At 50.8% G+C, this 18,211-nt stretch overlaps 2 protein-coding genes across 2 annotated transcripts; one reads left to right on the top strand and one right to left on the bottom strand.

Moving 5' to 3' along the window:
* Positions 1-124: 124 nt before the first annotated feature.
* P4HTM (prolyl 4-hydroxylase, transmembrane) lies at positions 125-18,187 on the top strand. Its single transcript, XM_063164876.1, has 9 exons — positions 125-373; positions 445-526; positions 10,262-10,452; positions 11,485-11,581; positions 13,566-13,728; positions 15,348-15,533; positions 15,952-16,042; positions 16,486-16,609; positions 17,889-18,187. Exons 1-9 carry the CDS (start codon positions 125-127, stop codon positions 18,116-18,118), a joined length of 1,413 nt encoding a protein of 470 aa, XP_063020946.1. The 3' UTR covers positions 18,119-18,187.
* On the bottom strand, positions 4,198-8,130 carry LOC134422624 (secreted frizzled-related protein 5-like). The gene is made up of 4 exons (XM_063164877.1): positions 7,805-8,130; positions 6,846-7,018; positions 5,830-5,916; positions 4,198-4,672 (listed from the first exon to the last, which is right to left on the bottom strand). Exons 1-4 carry the CDS (start codon positions 8,128-8,130, stop codon positions 4,338-4,340), a joined length of 921 nt encoding a protein of 306 aa, XP_063020947.1. The 3' UTR covers positions 4,198-4,337.
* Positions 18,188-18,211: the final 24 nt, after the last annotated feature.

The raw sequence follows: 18,211 nt of genomic DNA, 5'->3' as shown, positions 1-18,211 counted from the left end.
TATCGGTGCTCGGGGAGGTGGGCGGGGCTCGCGTCGCTGTCCCCGCCCCGCCGTCCCCGCCCCGCGGTGACGCAGCCCCGCCGCGCCGTTGCCGTGGTGACGCGGGGCCGGCCGGGCCGGGGCGATGGCGGCGGCGGAGGCGCGGGCCGAGGGGCCCCCGCTGCCCGGCCCGCCGGGGGGCCGCCCGCGGCCCGTCTGCTCCCGGCCCTACTTCCTCGTCCTCATGGTCTTCGCGCACCTCTACGTCCTCAACGTCCTGGGGCTGCTGCTCTTCGTGCACCTCAGCGCCGGCGAGCCCGGCGGGCCGCCCGCCGCCCCCCCGCCGCCGCCGCCGCCGCCCGCCCGCGCCCTCCCGCGCCTCGAGGGCATCAAGGCAAGGCCGCGACCGGGGACCGGGAACCGGGGCCGCCGAGCGCCGGGCGCTGACCGCTGCTCTCCCCGCAGGTGGGCCACACGCAGCGGGTGGAGCTGGTGCCCGGCAGGGCCCACGCCGTGCGCACCCTCAGCCTCAAGCCGCTCCTGTTCGGTGAGTACCGGCCCCGCCGGGGCAGCGCTGCCGGGGCCGGGCACGCCGGTACCGGGGGTTTCCGCCCTGCCGGCGGGCGGGGGCTGTGTGCGTGTCTGTCTGACACCGCCGCTGCCTTACACCCACCCGGGGGAACATGACTCCCCGCGTGCCGGCATCACCGCCCGGGGCTGCTGCTCCTCGGGGCTGCGCCAAACAGAGTGTGGTATCCTTCAAGGTATGTTAATATTGATGCAAAATTGGCAGAGGTTACGTGTTCTGGATGGCCCACTTTGAAGAATTTGGAAGATTAACCTTTCCAGGTTTTTCAGGTTTCTGTAAAATACTAGGAATAGGCAGCAGATCGCTGGCAAGACCCTTGAAGAAGCTGCTCAATACAAGGAAAGGACAAACTTTTGTTAATAAATTATAAAAAAAATTATTATTGATGCTTCAGCACTGAGGAAATTTGATAGATTTAAGTTCTTCCACCATTTTGTGTCCTGTTCTAGATTTATCTCTATTTTTGGCTTCTCTGATGCACAACCACACAACATCTGCCTTTCAGATATTTTTAAATCTTCTTTACCTTTCTGTGATGCTTTGCTGTCACTGGTCAAGTCTCACTAATTGAACTTTGTGTTCTGGAAAGTCACTGACAACGTGCTAAATAATTTGAGGGGGAGGAGTCAATCGTTACAAAATTCCTACTGTTGCAAAGTCAGAGAAAACCTGTTATTTCTGAAAAGAGCATAGAGAATCTTTCAGGTGCTTTCTCAATAAAATAAATAGAGGGTTTTTTTTCTGATTCTAAATTGGTCATACACACTGAAAACCTCACCATGAATTTCTTAGTGGATTTCTGTCTGACATTCACTAAACAGACACACCAACCTGGAGCTGATAACCCCACAGCATCACAAAACTGGTGTCATTACCAGAACCACAGTCTGAGGCAGTTGCTCTGGTTTTCACTCAGGAAAACTCCTGTTTCCTCTTCCCCTGCCTTTCCAGTACCACTGAAGTGAAACAGTTGGTCCTGGCCCCCAAGAAAGGTGCTGAAGATGATAAAAGGCAGGTTTGTTCTAGCAGCAGTAATCCTGCAGTTTTTAGCTTCTTGTTCCAGCACCTCCATTGGTTTTGAGGGAAGCTTTGCTCCCTGAGGATGCTATCACAGACAGTGACAGACATTCTCCATTTGAGATGCCATGAGTCTGTTCTCCTTGGTCCTCTGATAAGGAGTCCCTTATTTAGAAACTGCAAGTTGCAAGACAATTCTTATCTCCTGGATGAACCTGCCAGGAGCCAGCTCTGACTTTAAAAGACTTCCAGAGACTTCTCTATCTATGCAAGCAGTACCAATGTCATTCAAGTAGTTTAAAAAAACTAATTCATTGTATCTCTGTTACTTAAATTAGTAGAAGTGTGTATTTAATTTGGTTGTGTTTGGTGATTACAGAAACCATTAGCAAAGACTCTTGAGTTTCTGGGGATTTAACACAAAATGCTGCAGTGTACAAGAGCCAATTTAAGCAAACAGGAAAGTGCCTGATCTGTCATCTTTGCTTTCAGCAGAGCAGGCTGCAGTGGGACCACAGCACCAGACACTCATGAATTATTTAACGTGTTCTCTGGGCCTCAGAGCATGGGCTGGGCACTGTAGGGGAACTTTAGGTTTGGTTTTTAGTTGTGGGTAAGTCACATCTGCATGGAACCCAAGCGTATTTTATAGAGCTATGAAAAAATCCCTGCCCTATTTTCCCCCCTCTGGCTACAAGGCATCATTTCTAAAGCTTGTAAATCAGACCATCTGTGCAGTTTTCAGTTGGGAAACTCTAGTAATCAAATAACCCTACTAATGGAAAACAAATCAGACAAAGCCTTTTCAACCTTCAGAGCTTTTATGTGTTTTGTTTTCCAAACGCAGTCTGTTCAGAAGATACTGCCATTGCCGGGACCACCTGACAGCAGAATCAGTGGATTGGGCAGCAGTTTCTAAGACAAGACAGTGGGGAGGAATAAAAATAGGAAATTTGACTGTGTTTTTCTTCTGAGCCTCGGGGAAGAGCAGTAAGCACTGCACAAATGTCAGGGCGCAGCTGAATTGCAGTGTGTGTTTCTGAGCACTCGTTCCAGCCCGCACCAGTGTGAGGAGGAGCCCGCGGCGAGGGCTGCTGGTGTGCCCTGTGAACACGGGGACAGTGTGTGTGTGTGTGTGCCTTTGAACACGGGGACAGTGTGTGTGTGTGTGCCTGTGAACACAGGGACAGTGTGTGTGTGCCTGTGAACACGGGGACAATGTGTGTGTGCCCTGTGAACACGGGGACAGTGTGTGTGTGTGCCTGTGAACACGGGGACAGTGTGTGTGTGTGTGTGTGTGTGCCCTGTGAACACAGGGACAGTGTGTGTGTGCCCTGTGAACACGGGGACAGTGTGTGTGTGTGTGCCTTTGAACACGGGGACAGTGTGTGTGCCCTGTGAACACAGGGACAGTGTGTGTGTGCCTGTGAACACGGGGACAATGTGTGTGTGCCCTGTGAACACGGGGAGGCGATGTGTCCCCAGCAGACCGATGCGTCCCCAAGCAGACCGGCTGTCTCTGCACGGCGTCACCAGCAGGGCAGAAAGCATGCCTCCCAAAGGCTGGTTTTTCCACTTGTTCTGGTTTTTTATTTCAGCCACAGGTTTCAACCAATATAAAAAACTTTCCATGGACAGTGCTTTGTTAGGCTGTAGAAATCCCACTTGTTTCCTCATTTGGGGGTTTGCTGTTTTCTGCTCTGTGGTCTGGAGCACAGTGTGTGCCCCTGCAGGGAGTGACAGTCCTGCTTGAGTGAGATAGCTGCAGAGAGACTGAGTTTTCCCGTATTTTCCCCATATTTTTCCCATATTTTCTATCTTCCTTATGTACAGATGGAAGGCGAGGCAGCTGTGAAAGGTTTCTCCCCTGCTCCCATATCAAAACTGAAATATCCTACTGTGCTTGGCCTGGAAATCACCTCCCAGTCCCGAGCAAAGCTGCTGTTCACACCAAAGCAGAGCTTTGAACAGCTGATGTCTCACTTGTGCTCTGCTTTTCTCAAGGTTCTTGTGATATCCCCAGTTACCAGAATCTTCTGATCCACACTGAATTTCTGATGTTGAAAAACAGTTTTTTCCCTGTTATGTAGAAACCCTCAGCTATCTGCTCTGTGCCTTTCCTGCTTGAGAATGGCTGTTTCCTTTTGCTCGTGTGGATGCTCATCAGCTCTCAGTGCAGGAAGCTAGAGGGACAGCCTGACTCAAGAGCAGAGTTCAGCATGCAGTTTTTAAGGGGCTGGGCTTAGCCAGGGTGGGTTCCTCTCCCCGTTAATTTACCTCAGACTGTTCAAGAGTAAAGTATTTGCTCCATTACAGAAAAAGTATCACTTCACAGTCAGGGAGACTTTCATGTAATCTCTGGACAGAAAATAAGCAGGCATCAATGTCTCAGGGTCAAATAATGAATCTGAAATACCAGCTCTGATAATGAGAACTAGAAGGAACTGTTATTAAGGGTTTCTTCTAGTTTGTCCTCACCTGCATAGTTTTGTTGTGATGTTGGATCCTATGCAAAGCTGAACATAGCACGTCCTGGATCTACAGAGCATTGTCAGAGGAACATGTTAAACCTGCATCCTTAAGCTCTGTCTTGGTAAAACAGGGATCTGTAGTGAAGCCCTATCTGTGCACTATGACTGCTTCAAATCACCTAGAAATATCACTGTACATCTCCAAAACACCACCTGCCAGGAAAAGGAGTTTTCTAGCCATAGGGAGGGGAGCAGTTTCTTGTTGCTGGAGTTGAACTTTTTCAGACCTTCCATTCTGCCTGTTCGGGGCAGCGGTGATGCTTCCACCTCCTCACTGCCTGGTGCAGGTTCCTGTTCCTCTTCTGCCAGGCATAGGCCTTGTTCACCACCACTTTGTCACTCTGCACGTCACCACTGACAACGAAGACCCCTGCCTGGGTGCCTCGCATGATGTTGTGGGCGCAGGTGGCATCTATGTCCAGCCACTGCTGGAGCCTGGCAGGGATTTCAGTTCTAAGCAGCGGGCCGTGCTTCAGCACCTCCACTTTGGAGGGGTCCAGGTCGAAGTCTGAGATGGTGGTGGTGGTGTTCCTCCTCAGGATTCGGATTTTCACTGCTGCAGGGGTTGGAAAAAGAGCTGTGAGTTCTGTTTACTCTTCATAGCTCTCTCCTACTTCAAGACATGGAGCCAGCCCAAGGCTTCTCTGCTGTCTCTGTAATGTGGGGAAGTATCTGTCCAAGCTTTTCCAATCGCAGTGAACTTCTGAAAGTTCTCATTTGAGGTTAGTTTCCAGTACTGAACACTGTTCTTAGAATCACAGAATTATTTAGGTTGGAAAGTACCTCAAAGATCGAGTTCAACCACTGACCCAGCACTGCCCAGTTCACCACTAAACCATGTCCTCAAGTGCCACAACCACATGTCTTACAAATACCTTCAGGGCTGGTGACTCAAGCCCTTCCCTGGGCAGCCTGTTCCAGTGCTTGATAATTCGTTTGGTGAAGAAATTTTTCCTATTACCCAATCTGAACCTCTCCATTGCAACTTGAAGCAATTTCCTCTTGTTACTTGGGAGAAAAGGCCCCCTTCTCCTTCTCAATCCATTTCCCTTCTAAGAGTGGCAAAGGTGTATCAATACCACTGCAGAAACCCTGAAGGAATCATGGGCACAAGCAAGCAGATGCATCAGTCCTGGTCTTGTGCAAATTACTTGACTTTTCTCTGAGCAGGGATTTCAGAAGCTACATGACTGACAGCTGCTCAGGATTTGTAACCTTTTTTATTGAAAAATATCTTTATTTTTCTGTATGTGTGCCTGAATTCAGGACAGTATCTTGAAAACTTCCTGCCATGTGATTGAGCAGCACCAGTGCTGCTGCTTGCTTGGACTAGGAGCGGGAGAGTCACAATGCTAGAACAACACTATTAAAGTTTGAAATAGCTGGCATGGAATTTGCTAAAGATTCTTACAGGCATTGATTGAAATGTTTGTCTGCAAGGGAAAACCAGAGTACTGCTTGTTTTTAGCACTCACCGACCAAAACCAAACCAGAGCCCACAGAAATAAATCAGATCTTCACTTTCAGTGCTGCCAGGAGCTGGGTCCTCCTGGTGCCTCACAGGTAAGGTGGAAACTGAAAATCCCTGGGATCTGCTGTAAAAGTTGCAGTTTCTCCAAGTCACTATATTATGGCAAAGCTATTTTCTGTCCATGGCACTGCTTGGCTGCTGGAGGGAGTGGTGGCAGTTGAGAGAAAAAGGAGTGTACTCACCAAAATCATTTGCACAGAGGCTTTCCAGGATCTCCCTGGCAGTGCTGGCCTCCTCAAGCTCACAGTCCTGGCAGCTGGCTCGGGGCACTGCTGCAACACAAATGAGGTTATAACACCCTTGTCAAGCTTCACTGGAAAAGGCACAATGAAATTTTGGGATCTGCAAGTGGTGGCTTGCTGTTTCTTAGTGATGGTTCTTCCTGAGCTACCCAGGTACCTCAGACAGGCAAGGTGGGAAATGTTAGACTCTCCTTCCTGTGAAGGCAAACACTGCTTGTCAGTGCTTTGTTCAGGCTTGTGTGTGTTGCTGCATGTTAAAGCAGCAGTGAAAATGCGTAATGAAGATCTCCTAATTTGGATGAAACAGCAAAACCAGTGGTATGGCCAGACTCCATCCAGTGATGCTGAAATGATGTTGAAATGTCTGTTCTCCCCTTAACTGCTCTTGAATCTCCCCCAGTGTTCATCAGGATCTGGGTGTTAATTGAGTCCTTCAGACAGACTTTTTTCCAGTGTAATTCATGTCTGCAGAGGCTCATGTCCCTTCATGGTGTTTCCAATGTTTAGAGAGAAGCCTTACAAAACATTTCTTTTTGCATGCTTTTAAGCCCTAGACACAGCTGAAAGATCTGGGCTGCAGCTCCATGGCTGCACTGGAAGCACATCTCGCTCACTGCTGGGAGTCTGCACTCCATGAGCTCTCCCACTGTGCCTGGGCCGGAGGCTTTGCAGCCTTTCCTCCCCCCTGCCCCAAACCCTGCGGGGTCTGATGGCACCCAGGGAGATAATGAATAGAGCAGAGAGAGGAACAAGCCACAGCCAATGTTATGCTAATTTTCTATACACGGTTCCCAGAGAGAACAAAACTAGAATTTGTATTTTTTTTTAAATACAGCTTAAAACCAGAAATATGCAGAATAGAAACAAGTATGCAGAATAGAAACAAGTCATAGGATCATCCTTTTGAGCTTTCAGTGTTATATATGGGAAAATACATGAAGCAAAAAACCTCTTACTTCTCCTGCTTGAGGAATTTTCATCCATGGAGACTGCTGCAATGCACAGCTCATGGTCTGCAGGGAACTTGTTGCAGTTGAGGATTTCGGGCCAGGGGTAGCCGTAACAAGCCATGACGGGCGCGCAGCTTCTCTTGACGGCCTCGCAGAGGCTGCGGCAGGGGAAGATGAGCCTGGGGAGGGGATGGGCATTCGGATGAGCCTGGGGAGGGGATGGGCATTCGGATGAGCCTGGGGAGGGGATGGGCATTCGGCGCCTCCGTGTGCCTGCCCGGGGGCTGAGGGTCGAGCCCTAACACCGCTGCTGCTGCACAGGGCTGTGAGAAGGGTTAGCAGGCAGTTTGGGGATCTTTGACCCTTTTTTTGAACATTCATGACTAGGAAGCAAGCAAAGAATTTTTGAGGACAAGAGGGATAGGGCAAGCTGCCAGAAGCCTTTCACCTTATGGGTCTTCTCTAGTTGTGCAAAGACTGCTTATCTTTAAAGGCACCTGATTAAACACCAAATTTCCTTACAGCTCTGTACTTTGAGAGCTGTACCTCAAAACTGGGGATTTCTTTCTGCTGCTGGAACTGTTGGGAAACTGAGAACCATATGTTCAGGGCAGGAGCTGGGGTGAGGGGCTGCACAGGAGGTGGGAGGTGGAGCTGGTGTGTGCCAGCAGCCACTGCAGTGTATGAGGGGCTGGCCAGGGCATGTGGCAGTAGTGCCTGGGGTGAGAGAGCAGAACCCAAGGAGGGAACATATTTCTGCTCCTGTGATGTGAAATGCTCATGTTTTGCTTTCAGAGGGATGATCCCTGCTGAGTAATCCAATTGTCCCTTGCCGAGAGCAGCAGCACTGCTTGTTGGGGACTGCACAGATCACATCGAATGCATTTTCTCTCGGGAGGCACACGGAGTCGTGCTCCTGCAGGGAATTAAGTGTTACACTGAAATAACTCATAAAAGCATCTTACCTGTCCAAACAGATGGGTGCAAAGAGGGAGCAGAGGAAAATCCTAGCGTCTGGGTGGCACTCCCTGGCTAGCAGGGGCAGCCAGCTGGAAGACTGCTGGATGACTTCTGTCATGGTCTCATGCTCCAGCAGGTTGGGGATCCTCATGTCGGAGTAGCCGATGTCGTAGCAGAGGGCCATGCTCTGAGGGATGGGCATGCAGCTGGAGGATCTCCTCAGGTAGCTCCCCCGGGCACCTGGAGAGCCCCAGAGCAGCAGGCGGGCCAGGAGACCCAGCAGCCACGGGCCACCCCAGCTCCAGGGGTGCCTGCCAAGGGACCTGACCATGCTTGGAGCAAGTGAACCAACAGCACACCCCGCACTGAGCTGCTCCTGCCTGTGGAATGCCTTTTATAGCCTACCAGCCACCTCTTTGTCAATCCATCCTCATTAAGTGCGGCCCTTTCAGAGCCCTCATGGGGAAGACAATGCTCCAATTTTCATTTGCCAGAGGCCCCGATTGTTTGTATTTTAGCAGGGGTTTGGCTTAGATCAGCAGGTGTGGAAATGAGGGCAGTTGGGGAGGGGTGAATGACTTGGCCCATGTGTCTTGGGGCTCTTTCAGCCAAGATTGAATCTCTGTTTGACACCAGTGCTCCAACCCATCCCCTTTCTCTTGCTCCAGGATTAGTCATTATTTCATAAACCGTAATGTTTTCCTCTCTTTTGTTTTTTGTAAAAGCAATCAAGTGTTGCTTAAAGTCAATTAGGAGGCATTTGTTTAGCTGGATCTATTGTTGAGCAGGCAGGGAGATAGGATGGTCTCACAGGCACAAGTTAACTGTTTGAGAGAGCTGGGGGCAGAGAGGAACTAATTTGCAGCTGTGGGGCCAAGTTGTTTGCAGACAGATTTGGCAGCACTCAGCTGGAAACCCCCTCACCTTGCAACCTGCATGACCACACACTTTCCAGTTAACAGAATTCCTGCTTCATTCTGAAATCCCCTTACTGCCGCTGAAGAATGGAATTGTCCTTCCTCCAGCATGTAATTAATGTTCCATCAGCCATCATTTTTGTAGCCCAGTTTGGGGAACCTGAAATACTGGGGGTGTTGGTTGCCAGTGCACATGGTTCATGTGGACCTGGTGCTGTGCCATGAGGTTCAAACTGGTCAGTAGAAGCTCCAGCTCTGAAGCATCCTCTGGCACAAGGACCCTGTGCTGCCTGTGGCAGAAATTGTTTCCTTGGAGTGTGTTATGGATACAGCTGGCTGCATTGTGTTCCTGGGGCTTCCCAGGAACAGCTCATTTTCTACAGGGCTGGTTCTGGTGTGTGCTTAGCAGGAAGCCAACTGCTTATTGACAGCTTGAGCCGATAGGGTTGATTTCAGGTCATGAAAGTAATTAATTTTCCCCTCCATTTGAGGACTGCTGCTGTAGCTGATCTATAACATGTCCTTGGCACATACCTGCAGGAGCTCTAGGGAGCTGCAATTTGGAGAGCAGGACCTTGGGTCTAGGAGCACTTAACCTGTCCTGCATTGGTGGTTTTCCTTTCCCTTTTCAAAAGTCTCAGCAGCTCATACCAAGGTCACCATAGCTGTGACAGACACCAGCCGGGAGGATCCTCCGAACCTCCTGGGCCACAGTGTAACTGTGCTCTGGAATGGGACCTTGCCAGTGCTGTCCAAGTGCATGCCCAGTGTACCATGCAGCTAGAAGTCTCCTAGCCTCATGGCCATCAGTGGATTTTTCTGCACTTTAATTTGCTTGGGAATGTGGAATTTCCTGATTGCTGCTGGGTTTGTGCTGCAAAGGAAAGCTGGAAATACCTGGGTATGGAGTTTGGCATCATCCACATTCAGTATTTTCCTCTTTAACATGGCATTTGAAGACCATTTTTAGTGGGAGAATCAAGAGAATGAGTGGGAGTAAGTTAGAATTTTTCCCCTTTGTGTTTGAGTTGTATAATAGAGCACTGTGCCATGTTCCCCTGGAAGGGATTTGGTTTTGTGCAAAGTGCCTTCCTCTCCACATGAGAGCAAGGAAGTCTGAAACCCTGGCCATCACCACTGCCCACTGTAATGATTTTTGGCCTCCCTTCCTGTAAAGCAGCAGTTCCCAGACTGTGATCCACATGGCACCTTTGAAATGGTAATATGCAGAGATATGCACGTGTTTGTTCACTCCTTTGTCCATTGTGGTATCTGTGAGAGAGTTTAAGGGCTTGACCCCAGGATCCAAGCATTTAGGAACTGCTGCTATAAAAATACCTGCCTCCAGCAGCTCAGGTGTGTGGTGTATGCACTTTGAGAGCCCTTTTGGTAGAAGGATGGATGTTTTTAAAAGTCCCAAACTTAGTTCCTAAATTTTCCCCCTACCTATTTTGATTTTTTTTTTTCCTGAGAGTCCTACTACCAGCATGGGATCCCACTGTAACAGTTCCTCAGTCTCTGTTCCTGCTCACACTTTTGCTGCAGAAATCCCTGACTTCCTGACAGAGGAGGAGTGCAAGCTCATTGTCCATCTGGCAAAGCTGAAGGGACTACAGAAGAGCCAGATCCTACCAACAGAGGACTATGAGGAAGCCATGGAAATGATTGAAATCAGCCAGATGGACATTTTCAATCTGCTGGATCACAATCAGGATGGGCAGCTGCAGCTCAAAGAGGTAGAGTGTGGGCAGACTGGGGAAGGTGTTCTGGAGACCCTCTGGCACATCCCCTCATCAGATGCTCCCTTGATTACTCATGTGCTTGGGTGGGGCCAGAGCCCAGAATGTACCAATCACAATTTGCTTCATTTTAATGCCTCAGAATTTGTGCTGGCCTTCAGAATGGAAGTTTCTGGGCAATTTGCAGCAGCTGTCATGCTATTGGGAGGCAGCAACAGTCCTTGGCAGGACATGTGTGATTTGAATATGCTGGATAAAATGTTCCTGTGCTGTGGATTGTTGCCTCTTGCTGTGTGTCCTGGGAAGTGAGTTTGTCACGCAGGCTGCTTTGTGGGGAACTCACTGTGTGAATTCACAAGCCCCAGCAAAGGCACCCCTATAGATGAGCCAAGGACAATAATAAGCCTCCTGTCCACAGCTCTTCAGCACCCTTGCCCTGTATGGCAGGATGCATCAGGGCAGGTACTGACAGTTCAAGCGTGTCCCTCCTCAGGCTCCCATTCCAGGTGAAGCTGGGAGTCTGAACCATCCAGTGCACCATGAGTGCTGTGGAGTGTGGGGAGCTGTGCTAGTGCCAGCCCAGGGCAAGGCTCCTTTCTCTCAAGGTCAGAGCCTGCTGAGAGCTGTTCAGGCTTTTGCATCTCTCTGTACATGTTGAAGGGAAGAATTTTGTTCCAAGCCCTTACCTTGAACAAGTAAAAGCATTCACTCATCAGTATCAATATTATCATCAATAGCTTTACTTTCCTTTCAAGAGAAAGATGTGCTCTCTCCACCCCAGGGCTGGTTAACCAAGTTCCAGCAGTCGTTTGCCATGACCTAAACTGGAAATAACAGCACTCATCAGCAACACTCTGTGTGTGGCTGCCAGATGATTCTCACTGCAATCGTCTTTCTGCAGAAATGTGCTGATGCCTGTCCGGCTGATGTGCTGTGGAAGAGGTCCCACCAGGCCTCCCACAGGGAATCTGTAGGGTCTCAGGAGTGCAATAAACCAGTGCGTTTTTTTGATCCATTTATGAATTTCAGGTGTTGACCCATACCCGACTTGGAAACGGCAGGTGGATGACCCCTGAGAACATCCGGGAGATGTACACAGCGGTCAAAGCTGATCCTGATGGGAATGGTAAGAGCAGCTCCATGGCAATCCCTTCACCCTCAGCACCTTGGACACCTTGCACAGCCATATGGGGCAGAGCAAGACCTGTGTCCCTGCCCAGGCCTTTTTTTCTGGCTGAATTCTTTGAAGGGAAGTAGCACTGCCCTAGACACCTTCTCAGGGAAGTACATGAATGGTAACCCCCTTACTGCAGCACTCCTGCATCACCACTCTAGTGGCTAACTGGTCCCACTGCCTGGGCTTGGATCTTGCTGGAGCAGGACCAGACCACAACTCTGCACTCCCTTTCCCCTGTCAGACCTGCCTTGGTTCATGCCCTGCTGTAACAGGATCTTAGGATCTTCTGATACAGAGCTTTTGTTACCTGGGATGCAGGTGTTCAGACACACATTGCATGCCCCCCGTTTTCAGGGAGACTTTCACAGCAGACCAAGAGGCCCATGTCACTGTGAGGGGAGAGTGGAATAAGTGGAGCTGGGGGTGATCTTGTCTGTCAGCCTTTGGGGCTGACCCCCCTTTCTGCCACTGCAACCTCTCTGTATTCCATGAGGCCACTTCTGCCCCTCCTGCCCCCAGCCTCCCAAGGGCTCCTGCTGGTCCGGACATACACTCTAACCTCTGCTGCTCTAATTAGAGTGGCCTCAATTAAGCAGCACTCCATTTCCTAATCAAATTAAGTGAATGCACAGTCTCTTCCAGTGACCTGGCATTGAGAGCTGCCCACGAGGAGCTGCTTTGGAGTTGAAGCAGTAGCAGTGTGAAAGCATAAATATCCGGAGGGCACCCAGTGCAACTCTCCTCCAGGCTGGTGGCATTCTTGGCATGGGTCTGACTGAGTCCTCAGTGGCTTTTCCACCATTCTGGACATTAACAAATGAAAGGTCCTGTTAAAGGGCTATTGGCAGGACCTTGCTTCCAGAGTGCTGCTTCCCTCTGTTGTTAGATTGGTACATGACACTGAGGGACCAGGTCACAACCTGGATGTGGCACTGCGTCATCAAAGACTGTGGGGAGTCAGGGGAAGTGCAGACAGAGAGACACTAGGAATAATGACAATGGATCGTTTGGTCATGACCTGAGGATGTGGCACCTGAGGAACGGTCCCTGGCTGACCCTTGTGGCTGGTCCTTCCTCCTGCCAGGGGGTGCTCGTGCCCAGGGAGCCGAGCTGGCACCCAGCAGCACTGGGTTTGCTGCCTGAGTGAGCTCCTCTCCCAGCCCATGGCGTGTGCAGGCCAGCCCAGAGCAGTGCACTGCATGCTGCTATCAGGGACCTGTGCAAGGCTTCCCTTCTCCACAAGGAGGAAACAACAAATGTGAGGATTTTCCTGAAGCTGAGAAAGAGTCCACCCCTTGCTGATTCCAGCTGAGTGCAAACAAGAAATACCTGTTTCAGGAGAAACTGCTTTATACCTCTTGCTTTTCTGTTATTTCTATTTACGCAAGACCATACTGTCATGCATTCCTCATTTATGTTTTGCAGTTACACAAATCAGGAGAATGTACTGCTTGTTTTGGGTTTGGCTTTTTCTTAATTACCCTGCAAGATCATGTAGAAAATGTGGTCTGAGGTCCCACTCTGTCCTTAAACATGTTGATTTAAATACTTAAATAATAAGCCTCAAGACATTGGGTGGCACAGCTTCCTTGTGCATATCAGAACTGTAGTGTCTGTTTCTCTCTTTTGATATATTGATTTGTGGGTTTCAGGAGCTTTTTAAAGTTTAAAACGGTGTTTTGCCTGTCCCAGTTCTGACCCTGCACAGTTCACTTTGGCAGGTTGCTCTGTGTCCCCTGCTGCAGGCGAGAGCACTGCTGGAGCCCATGATCAGGGGCAGGAGGGGGGCAGCCTGTGCTGCACAGTGAGCCCTGACTGGGTCTGTGTGAGGAAGGCAGTTTCTGCAGTGCCCTCAGCTGGTGGTTCTCTGAGTACAGGATGCAAGAACTGTTACCTGCACCAGAGTCAGGTGGCCTTTCCTGTGTTCCCATAGGTGTGCTAAGTTTGGAGGAGTTCAAGCAGTTGAATATCCGTGATTTCCACAAGTACATGGGAAGCCAGAAAGTGAAGATGAGTGACTTGGTGCGCAACAGCCAGCACACCTGGCTGTACCAGGGCGAGGGGGCACACCAGGTCATGAGAGCCATTCGGCAAAGGTAAGGGCCAGGGAGCTGAGGGGAGGTTGGGTTTGGGTAGGCACAAGCATCACCTGTGTGCTGGGAGAGGCAGTGGCAGACTTGCTAATATTCACACTTCCTAATTGTGTGAAAAGTCCTTGGAGTAAAAAGAGCAATGAACACAGACACAAAATGGAGAGAGGAGGTTTTCATTAGAAGAAGAATTTGCATTGTCCTGTGGAAAGGGAAAAAGAAAAAATCGAGCCTTTCAGCATCTCCATTCACTTTTGGGAACAGCCCTATAAAACCAGGAAGATTTGGCAGTATATGAAATCATTCATTCTAATTAGTAACTGAGCTTACTGGGAGAAACTGCCCGGTTCCAATGCTGTCTGGGTGCCAGCAGTTACTGTCATTTGCTTTAGTTACTCATGCATTTCACTGAAATCTGTCTTTGCTGTTCAGAGCTGACTTTTTAAAAAGCACGACTTCACCTTAAATTAGTCAAGTTAGTTTAATCCTCTAAGCACACATATTGTAGGGCAGCTCATGGCAGATGGGAGGACCTCTTACCTTTCCGTCATCTCAGATTTGGTACTGGGAAGAGCTGAAGCCCAGCACAAAAGCCAGATCATTTAGCTGTAGTGAGTTTCAGATAATTGGCTGAAGACTCGCTTGTTCTTGTGGTGCTGGTCCTCACCCAGAACGTGGGTGGGTAAAATCTGTCCTGAGGCCTGAAAAACAGCTGTTGGCCCCTCCTTTTCTTCAGTGCATTCCAGTGGGAAAATGGGGTCACATATTGTCTTGATTAGAGGAGACTGTGGCTGTCACCTTCCCTGTGCCAGCTAGCCAGCACACACAGGCATCGGCATTCTGCTCGCACGCTCTGCAGTTGGCCACTGTCAGGAGGATGTGAAGACACAGCACTGAAGGAGGCTCTTGGTCCTCCTGGGACCAGGCAGCGCCTGCAGGGGCTTTGCCACCCTGACCAGGTGCCACATTGTCCTTGCACCTGCCCCAAGGGCTTCACCAGTCCGGATTCTCAGAGCTCTGAGTGTTCTTTGGCAGGTCTCAAGACGTACCTGCTTGCCTTGGGGATGATCTCAGATGTAGCAGTGGAAAAATCCCAGAGCAGGAGGGCTCCGGTCTCCTTGATCACTTCCAGTGCCCCTCTGCCCTGGGGGAGGCTGCTGCAAAGGCAACAGGGAAAGGTGAGTTAGGTGACAAGACTGTTCCTAGAGCTAGTCTCTGGTTCACTCTCAGCAGGGGTCCTGTGCTTTGCTAACTGTCCCTGAGGTGTGTAGGTGGTGTGCAGGAGTCCAGAGAAGTGATGAGATGGCACATGAAGGCTCCAGGGTCATGCACAGAAGGGATCTTGCTGAGCAAGCAAAGTCTTCCTGAGAGCAGTCCTGCTAGAGATGCTGCCTTCAGTTTTGTTTTGGTTTTTTATTAACCTTGATGAGGGTTTTCTGAGCCGATGCTGATGGTCCAACAGATGAGTAAGGACCTGGCTGTCTCTTGGCATGCTCGCTGCAGCCCATCCGTCTCTCCGGTCTTTTGGGAAGGGGGTTCTCTTTCTCGGGGTTTATTCACTGCTTGGGAGTAGTGGCTGATGAGGTGATGGTGGCTTTGCACTCAGCAGCTCTGCTCTCCCCCAGGGTGATGCGCCTCACTCGCTTGCCCCCCGAGATCGTGGAGCACAGTGAGCCCCTGCAGGTTGTGCGCTACGACCAGGGAGGGCACTACCACGCCCACATGGACAGCGGGCCCGTGTTCCCCGAGACTGCCTGCAGCCACACCAAGCTTGTTGCCAATGAAAGCGCTCCCTTTGAGACCTCCTGCCGGTAAGCTCTGCCCTGAGCACGTTAGACAAGGGCTGTGAAGAGCCATTTCACCTCACCTCATCTCGCCTGGGACTCAGTGCTCAGGTTGTGGGCTCACAAACCAGCTCAGGACATCACAGGCATGAAGGGGTTTTAAAGGGGATGGGGGCAAATCCCACCTGGGTCCATGCAAGGAAGGTGGAGTGGGTGGTCCTGCCCCAGCAGAGCCTACAAGCACACTCATTACTCTGGGCAGGGGTTTTCTTTGTTGTCCTTGTGTGACTCTTGGAGAAAAGCTGATGGTGTAAATCATGTGCAGTGTCATGTCTTGGAGGAGCCACTTTATTTATGGTGGAGCAGCTTGGCATGGGGAGCCCCTGTGCATCTCCTCCTGCTCCAGGTGCTCCAGGTGTGTCTCCTGACAGTCTCTGTCTTGCAGGTATGTGACCGTGCTCTTCTACCTGAACAATGTGACTGGGGGAGGTGAAACAGTCTTTCCTATTGCTGATAACAGGACGTACGAAGAGATGGTAAATGAACCTCCCTATGTGTTACCCCTGGGGATTCTGAGTCCCTCTTGGAATGTCTTTATTCATTGTGGCTGCAGAAGGGGTCTGGTGTTAGGTTGGTGTGCATTAGCATTTGCAGCTAGAGCATTGGGGAGACCATGTTCCACTTACAGTCTTTTTCCTCTGAGGACAGGGGAGGAGGCACAGAGCTTTGACAGCTCAGCTCTCCCTCCTCAGAGGTGTGAGGTGTCAGGTAAAGTGTTAAGAAATGGCAGCTTCTCAGAAACGGGTTATGAACCTCCCGAGGCCTGAAACTGGCTGCTCCAGGTGGGTTATGAAAGCTCCTGCATCAACCTTAAGCTATCCTGTGGAACACTCAGACAGGAGTGAGGGTCAGGAGTATCCCAGTGCGTGTGCCTTGTTCCAGCCCTGTTTGTGACATCTTCCCTGTGGTTTCTGTCCAGTCCTTGATCCAGAACGACATTGACCTGCGAGATACTCGGAAAAACTGTGACAAGGGCAATTTGCGAGTGAAACCTCAGCAAGGCACCGCTGTCTTCTGGTACAACTACCTGTCAGATGGAGAAGGTACAGGCTCACTTAAAACTGAGGTCCTGGGAGGGGTGGGATTGCAGTAGGTGACAGCCATCATCTTCTTGCTGCAGCTGGGAGCTCAAAGAGCAGCCAGAAAAAGGGTGGTAGCTGCCTGCTAGTGGGAACTGTAGAGTCTTTTTGTCAACAGCTGAGTAGGAGCTTCCTGACTCTGAAAGGCCTTTGTTTACAGGCAGTAGGTCAGTGGCTCCTGATGTCTTTGGGGGACAGGACTAGCTAGCAAACAAAGACCTTGGCTGCACTCGCCATCACCAGCTGCCTTCCATCCCACTGTGCAAGCTGAAACTCCTGCTGGAACTTGGTCTGCAATTCAAAATGTGTCACTGATGTGGTGTTGCCCAAAGGGATGGGGAGGGGAGGTAGACAAAGGCACGACCATCAGCTCTGCAGCATGAGGACACATGGGCCACCCCATGCCACGCTTGGGGCCAGTGCCTGCTTTGTAGCTCAGCCACAGCCCCATGATGTGTCCTTGGGCTGTTTTTGTCACGAAGCACAGTGCGGTTTTCCCTGACACGCTGGGAATGAACATGAATCTTTAGGGCTGCTGGTGAGTTTGGCACCAGAAGGTTTCCATGGCAGACTTTGAGCTTTGGTTGGAGGAAGGAGTGTAATGTCCCAGGTCCCCTGAGAGCAGCCCATGTTTCCATCTCTAGAAAATCCACAGAGGAGGTCACAAGACCAGTGTTTGGCCTGTTGGGTGATAATAGCAAGAATTGTCGCTCTCCTACTAGAAGAGCCCTGTTGTGTTTTTATGAGCAATTTGTTCTTAAATGGAAAGTGGCTGCTGATGTAAGTCTGCCACAGAAAAACGATAGGATCATTGTAAACAGATCATTTAAGACTGCTGAAATGCAATCTCTAAAATGGCTGCAAGCCTCTGGCTTCCTCGGGCTTTTTAGTGGCAGAACCCATCTCTTCTGTGCCAGCCTTCCTTTTTCCAAGAGAGCTGAGAAGGATAGGCTGTGATCTGCATTGTGAGAGCCACTTGTGCTGAGTGGAGAGATGGAGGCAGCGGGCATTTTGCACTCAGGGAGCTTGCCCTGATGAACTCTTTGTAGGCGCTAGGGTGAGGTGGCGCTAAGATGGAGGGGCGCAAGGGAAAGTAACTGCTGGAAGATGTGTCTGAGCTCAAATCCAAGCAGGTAGTGCAGGCAGGAAAGACAGCATCGGTGTTTGCTGGCCGTGTGTTCCTGTGTGGTCCCAGCTGTGTCTGCCTTCCTGTGCCACCGTTTAACGGGGCTCTGCTCCGCAGGCTGGGTGGGGGAGCTGGACGACTTCGCTCTGCACGGGGGCTGCCTGGTCACCCAAGGCACCAAGTGGATTGCCAACAACTGGATCAACGTGGACCCCAACCGCCGGCGGCAGCAGCAGTTCCAGCAGGAGATGGAGCGCTTAGCGGGGTCCGAGGCGGGGCCCGGGGCCGGAGCCCCGGGGGAGTGGACAGTGGACAAGGCCTACAGCGGGGTGCACCTGGAGCTGTAGCGCCGGCAATGCCGCGCGTGCCCTTTTCCCGCGCAGCGCGGGGGGGCGGGGCCGGGGCCGAGTGCGCGGCGGGGCCGCGTCGCGCGCCAATAA

This window comes from Melospiza melodia, chromosome 10 (assembly GCF_035770615.1).
Source record: "Melospiza melodia melodia isolate bMelMel2 chromosome 10, bMelMel2.pri, whole genome shotgun sequence".
In the NCBI taxonomy this organism is placed as follows: domain Eukaryota; kingdom Metazoa; phylum Chordata; class Aves; order Passeriformes; family Passerellidae; genus Melospiza; species Melospiza melodia.
This window is presented reverse-complemented; position numbering and strand designations above follow the sequence as displayed.